Source organism: Alosa alosa, chromosome 12 (assembly GCF_017589495.1).
Source record: "Alosa alosa isolate M-15738 ecotype Scorff River chromosome 12, AALO_Geno_1.1, whole genome shotgun sequence".
Lineage (NCBI taxonomy): Eukaryota > Metazoa > Chordata > Actinopteri > Clupeiformes > Clupeidae > Alosa > Alosa alosa.
In genome coordinates, this window is record NC_063200.1 from 8,929,796 (window position 1) to 8,937,016 (window position 7,221).

Sequence of the window (7,221 nt, forward strand, 5' to 3'; positions counted from 1 at the left end):
GCTGGTAAGGTAGCTAAATAAACACACAAACATAGTTAAAATCCATTTGTATAACACCCCGGATGGTCCACAGACTGTTTCCAGGGTTAGAATTATAACCAGCCTAAGATTATTTGCACCACATCCTCTCAGATAAACAATTACAATCACTTCAAAGAATGCTTTCATTTTTTACTAAGCTACATGTCACCACCAAAAAACAGAGAATATGCCCGATTCACTTAGCTTGTCTAATCATATTATATTAATTTCACCCTCCATTCCTAAATATCAGTGGCTACAGTCAGAAAGACAGCCATTTTTCTGCAACCAGGGAGTCAGTAAAAGACAGTGCCGGAGGTCAGAGCACATCTAAAGAGGTCTGATAATAGAGAATAGAAAAACAATGTCAGTTGGTCATTGTTGAGCAGAGCTAGTACTCCACCAGGCTCCTGGAGAGATGTCAAACAGTGAAGCTATCTAATTAAACTAACTGGACTACAGGAGCCATCACTGGACTAATGGATCTAGTTTTAGCTGAGGAGTTGGGTCCAGTGCTGAGGTCTGCTGCGAGAAGTGACAGTGAGCATTACACTGAGTGATATAATCCAACACAGCCTAGTGGAGCCCAGTGCCATGCTTGGATGGCAGTGCTGTGCTTAGTGCCTCAGGCTCCAACCACTCCCTAGCCACATAATTACTTTCCCATAATGACTGCAGCGTCCATGCTGCAGAAAGTGATATCAACCATCATATGGAGAGGGACAGGCGTCTGTGGTGGCACCAAAACCCTCTAACAGATTCATGCTTAAGGGGGTCCAATAAGTATTACTGTATGAGAAACAGAGAGGCATACTGATAGCTGATATTTGTGATCAAACATAGCCACAGTGTTTGCCATATGGGTGCAGTAAAGCCAAACGACTTCAAATCATCCAAAAGTTACATATTTTTCCATTTTCACATGAAAGTGCTATTACTGTTATCATTAGCGTGATTCATGAAGCACAGCTTCATTACATTTCAGTTGCCACTGATTATGCACAATTCGCAAAACAATCCAAAGGATTCCATTATCAAGAAGTTATTTAATACTGTGAACATATATCCCCTCTGTAGAAGATTTTATAACGATGCTAAGAGTTCTCCACAAATTGCTGACCCAAGCACTTCAGGCTTTCATCATTCATCACCCTTTCACCCAGGCAACACACCTTGTCTGTTCACCGTAGCCTGGAGTGGATCAGGATGAAATGGTGGGCGTCACAACAGGACACCTCAAGTTTATCATCCACACACACACACATCCACACATGCACACACACACGCACCCACACAAAAACACACACACACACAAACACACACACAAATACACACACACACACACACACACACACACTAACACGCACGCACACACAAACAAACACACACACACACACAAACACACACACACACACACACACACATGGTTATAAAACATTCAAGAACTGTACAATCACTAGCACCTGTCAGAATTCTGAGCCAAATAATAAGAACCTATACAATGACCAAGACACTGCTACCAAACACCATGACGAAAAATGCTTAAGGTGGAAGGATATTAGAGGGCTATTTTATGTGAATTTGTTTGCAAATTATGAGCAGAACGAGTATTTAACTGGGTGTGCTGTCCAGAAAGACTTTTCACAGTGTAATCTGCTATGCTAGCTTTACTAAAGCTATTACATCATCTTTCAAAATGATATACAAACAAGTATATTGCATAACAAGCTTAGAAGAACTGTGAGCAGCATACTAAAGTCTACAAACTACAGCAACTACTAGATATAGGCCCTATGGTGCCACTTCAGAGAAAGCCTGTGGTACAGATGTAGCCAAAGAAAATAATCTCCCATGGAAGCCAAATGATCCTTATCAAATACAAAGCAATTCTGCGGCTGGACACATGCAATGCCATTTTAATTAATTAATAAAACTACATAAACAGAAGAATTATGACCTAAAGTGTGTATCAATGTGCTTGATTTGTATCGTTTTGTAATGTCAGAGGCTCAGTCTATTATTTTTGATAAATGGTCAGACATCACTAGTTCATAATAGGTGAAAATCAACTGAATTCTCTCAGTTACAATTACTGGTGCTACATAGGGGATTTGAGAGTTTATTGTGATTTGGTAATCCAACCATCTCTAGTGCAGGGAAATGGCCAATTACCTCCCATGAGACTCCTGAGAATCCTGGCCCAAGACAGGCCAGACAGCTGTAGCTAAAACCATGAATTCCAGATTCGTAACATATAGGCCTGCTGCCTGTAGTTGCTGCTGATTTTGAATGTAAACCTTTCACACCAATGGTCCAGCTATATTTTAATCCAAGAGTAAGGTTGCTCCACAGCCTTTAGGCACACATACATATTTAGGTAGATGACAAAGACCTAGTACTCTTAAAACGTCATGTGGTACAATCTATCCCTTTCAGACAGGAGGAAAGCTAGGCTTATTATTCAAACACGACACAGGTACTTTTCTGCAAACTAGATTCACACGCAACATTACAAGACCTTCTGACCTACATTTACCATCATCGTTGACTTTCACATTGTCTCTCTACACTCATGGGGAAAGCAAATGACTCTGCATTGGTATGCCAATATTCTCCCAATTTTGGTGTCGTCTGCCCTGTATGCTCTTCACTGGTTTAACATGGTTTATAGCAAAGCAATAATCTTGATATCTATGCCCTAATATATTAAAGGCACCCAAAATATATCTACAATTATACAGAAAATGCCACATTATTTATAAGTGGGACTAAATGTTTATGATAAGAAACTGTAAAATATAAGGCACTTACTTTACTAAAAGGCACCTACTATGTGCATTAGAATTAATTTTAAATCATTGTAGGTCTAAAATGGTGAAAAAGTTTTTCTGGGGTGATCTTAAATTGTCCAAAGTCAATTAATTCATGTAGGTTATCATCTTGTAGGTTACAATTGGTAGGCCACAGCTTTCCCTGAATATTTTGAGCATATATAACAATAACAGCCTCAGCCAGTTTGCACTCAGAGAGCGCATCACCTGGCCCACTGCTTCTTATACAACATAGTAAATGCATATTGAAAGGCATTACAACTGCACACTAAACAATGCTATTCGAGAAATATTTTTGACTTTATAATGACTGTAGCCTATATGTGACAGAGCATCCAAAAGCACCGCACAGCAACACAATAAATAGGCTACATGAAAAACAGGATTTTAGTAGCATCATGAAGGGAATGTGCACAAACTCATATGGCCATAACCTGGATAAGATACGTTCCACAAACAGTGTCATGCTTAAAGGAACACCTCATTGTAAGAAGCTTCTGGCCCAAATTAGATAGATGCGCAAAAACAAAAAAAATGCAACCTATGTCTGCAGTATTTACCAAAATAGCCTACTCCGTACTTATCCACAAGTCTAAATTTCCCTCAGCCTGATATGGAATTGAATGTTTATAATAGCCACCTGCTGTCTTGATAAATTCTAGTGGCCCAATTTGGCTATGACCATTTGTTATGAAATTTGGGTGCAGGGACAAAAGCTGAAAACAAGAGTGCCCGATGTTCAGTCAGATTTGAGTCGTCAGGACATACAGCCATCCCAAATCACAGAAATGTTGCCTCATACTTGCTGCTTTGGAACAAATATAGCCTATATTTGGGGTCCATGGCCGTCACAACACACTTATTATTCTAGCTGTTCTTTACCATACTGCCGTGGCCATCGGTCGACTTCATTAACCTTCGCAGCGATCAATATGCATCACCCCACCCTTCAAGCAGGTTCCCGCATCAACATCACACAACGAACCTACCATTCCGTGCCAGCTGACCACAATCCCAATCCGGTGACAGTCCTGTTCAAAACATCCCGACTACCGACATTTGCAGACCTCAGTGAGGCGTAATTTCACTTTACAACTGTAAAAAACAAGGAAGCACCGACTAATTAAAAGAGGTCTAATGCGGAGACTGCGATGCTGAATCACTCTTCGCTCACCGCCTTTCAACCATTGTGCGGGGAGATGCTGGCTGTACCATTGTGGAGCCGAGGAGAGGAGAGGTGGAAAAAGGGCTTAGGGAAATGGGTTGCTGTAGCAACAGAAAGGAGCACACGTGACGTCAAAGCCCACAGTCTCTTGTGAGAGAGAGAGAGAGAGCGAGAGAGAGAGAGAGAGAGCTGTAATCTTCTACCATCCGCGTTCTAGCCAGTAAAGAGCCGCGCTCACGGGCACATGACCAGCGTGCTTGTGGGAGGTGGGAGGAACAGCGATGTACGTGCCCGCCTCTCATCCTTGTCTTCCGAAAGATACTCTGGTTATACCCTGTAGTCTATGTGATACCATATTTCTCAGAGATGCATTTACTGCAAACACCATGGAGAGGTGAGATGAAGGCCTGTAGCTCGTGTTGTATTGGTGATGTATGTACGGGTGATGTATTTTTCTCCCTTGTTGGTTATGAATTTTATGTATTGCCCCATATACCTAAATGTTTTGATGTGGTATGCCAAACATTGGGTTGGTACATTCAGTCTGTAGTTTCAAATGCAATTATCTTTGCAGCCATCTTTTGGGGCAGCAGCATCACTCAGTCAGAGCCAATTATACAAAAAAAACTGAACAAGCTGACTATGGGCTGACAAGGCCAACAGGGCTGGCTCTGTGCTTGGAAGTAGGCTGGAGCCCCATAGAGTTGGTTGTTGAGAGAAGGACGTTGCAAAAACTGCTTAGTATTATAGACAGCACTTCACACCTGTTGCATAAACTACTAGTCAGACAGCAGCGTGTTCAGCTGGAGACCGCTTCAATCTCTCTGTGATGAGGAGCGCTAGAATATTGTACAGTGACTCCCCTATGTGCAGGGAGAGGAGAACAATATTCTGAGAGACAACGCACCATTTATATTTAGTTGCACAGAGACATAATATCCTTAACTCTATTTATTTTTTATTTGTTTGTGATTATGTAATATATTGATATTATTAATCACTGCTGTAACACCAAAGGCCCACCTTCAGAGGTTAAGAAAGTTATCTACAGTATCTATCTATCTATCTATCTATCTATCTATCTATCTATCTACAAGTCCTGAATAATGGCTGATACACACATCTGAAAACTGAAAAAAAAACTCATTTTGACATCTTCAAGAAGACTTAACTACATCAACCATCCCCCAATTAGTCTTCTTGATACATTGTTTTACTGTCCATTCCATATGAATCCTTAGTATGATGATCCTTAGTATGAAATTTCATACAGCCCCATTTCCTAAAAAACATAAAACATAATAAAGAAAACAAAAACATACAGAAAATAAAAACATAATGTGATGATCTGCCAATCATAAACTCATATTTAGTTTCAAAAAGTACATCAAAATGGCATATAAAACAGATTAATTTGATGCCAGCAACATGTTTAAAAAATGTTGGGCCGGGGGCAACACAAGTCTGGAAAGGCTGGAGTTGTGTAATGCTATAAAAACACATGGATGCACATTTCACAACTGTTTACTGGCACCATGAACGGGTATAGAAAGCACCACAGTGGTTAGTCTCTCAGAAGTAAAGAGGTGTCAATCACTCGATTCTCGAGCACATTTGCTGGTGATATATAGTAATCTAACCTTGAAGGGAAGAAAATGTATTCTGAGAAAAAGGAAAATCTCATATAGAAATAATTTTTTTTAACAAAAACAGGTCACCCACAATTATATGTACCCCTGCTTGTAATACCGTCTCAAGCCTCCCTTTGCCAATAAAACACCTCACAATATTATCCTATGACACCCAATAAAGTTGGAGAATACAAAGCAAGGGATTTAAGATAATTAATTTTTACAAAATCTCCCCAGATTGTCCAGATTCCTAGGTCCACACTTGTGCATTCTGCTCTTTGACTCACCCCACTGTTTTTCTATGGAGTTTAGATCAGGGGACAGGGGACAAATGGCCATGCATTGGGGCAGCCGTGGCCTACTAGTTAGAGCTTCGGCCTTGAAACTGAAGGGTTGCCGGTTCGATCCCTGACCAGTAGGAAAAATGTTGACGGGGGAAGTGGTTGAGCACTGCTCTCCCATGCCCACATCCACGGCACTTGAGCAAGGCATCAAACCCCTCACTGCTCCCCGAGCGCCGCTGTAGCAGGCAGCTCACTGCTCTGGGTTAGTGTATGCTTCACCTCACTGTGTGTTCACTGCTGTGTGTATTTCACTAATTCACAGAAGGGATAAATGCACCAAATTTCCCTCAAAGGATCAAAAGAGTATCTATACTTAATTAAAAACAAACCTGTTTCTGTAGAGAAAATCATTATGGGCTCAGGAAATAAATCTGATAACCATAGTCTATGAGCACAGTGTGATGCTTCATCCATAAATGTTGGTTAAAACTCCATGCAAAGAAAAAACATATTTAGACATGATCAAGAAATGCTGGCACCCTATCTGGGCCGGAGCTCATAGATGGCCGGAGGTGACATGAAAAACGGTCCTGTAGTTAGACTAATCAAAATGTGTCAATCTTTTTGAATATCATGGACTCCACATCCTCCAGACCATCAACTTGCCAATACAGCACAGTTCAAAAGATAGCATATATGATGGTATAGAGGTACATTACTGGGCTGCTTGTACATCTGGAGAAGTACCATTAATGCTGAATGATTATTACAGGTTCTGAACAAAATACGTCAGAGGCGCAAAGTTTAAAGAGGTTTAAGGCGTGTCCAGTTCACCTCCGCTAATTTAATGGCGTGATTTTGTGATCAAGCGCTAGGCGCAAAAGGGTTGTCCTTATGTTTCTTAATCAGTCATGAGTGTGTTTTGGGCGTAACATCCTTAAAACCAATGAGAATGACATCTGATATTCCTTTTAAGAGCAATATCAAACAGCCCGTCAGTATTTTGAGGTTACTTGCTTTACTAAAACCTGTGTGTGACTAGCACACAGAGTATAGCCTACATGCATTCTGAAATCACCTATTATTTGAACTCATAGGTAAAATGAAACTAACTTCACCATGGTCTCATAGTGAATGGCAAAACAGTTCTACACAGTTATTTCACTACTGATTGACAAGGGGTTACAATCAAAAATGTAGCCTGAAAAAAGCAACACTTACCCCAATAATGTTCAAATGACTAAATAAAAATCCTAAGGATATTTATCCTGCAGAGGAGTTTTTTGGGA

At 40.5% G+C, this 7,221-nt stretch overlaps 1 protein-coding gene across 8 annotated transcripts in view; it reads right to left on the reverse strand.

The window, feature by feature from the left end:
- mapk10 (mitogen-activated protein kinase 10) overlaps positions 1-4,100 on the reverse strand; it is a 44,046-nt gene extending 39,946 nt beyond the window's left edge. For all 8 annotated transcript variants that reach the window (XM_048258452.1, XM_048258445.1, XM_048258444.1 and 5 more), the window contains exon 1: positions 3,842-4,100. In XM_048258452.1, coding sequence (XP_048114409.1) covers positions 3,842-3,844 — 3 coding nt within the window. In that variant the 5' untranslated portion in view covers positions 3,845-4,100. The remainder of the gene's footprint in view (positions 1-3,841) is intronic.
- Between the last annotated feature and the right edge of the window lie 3,121 nt (positions 4,101-7,221).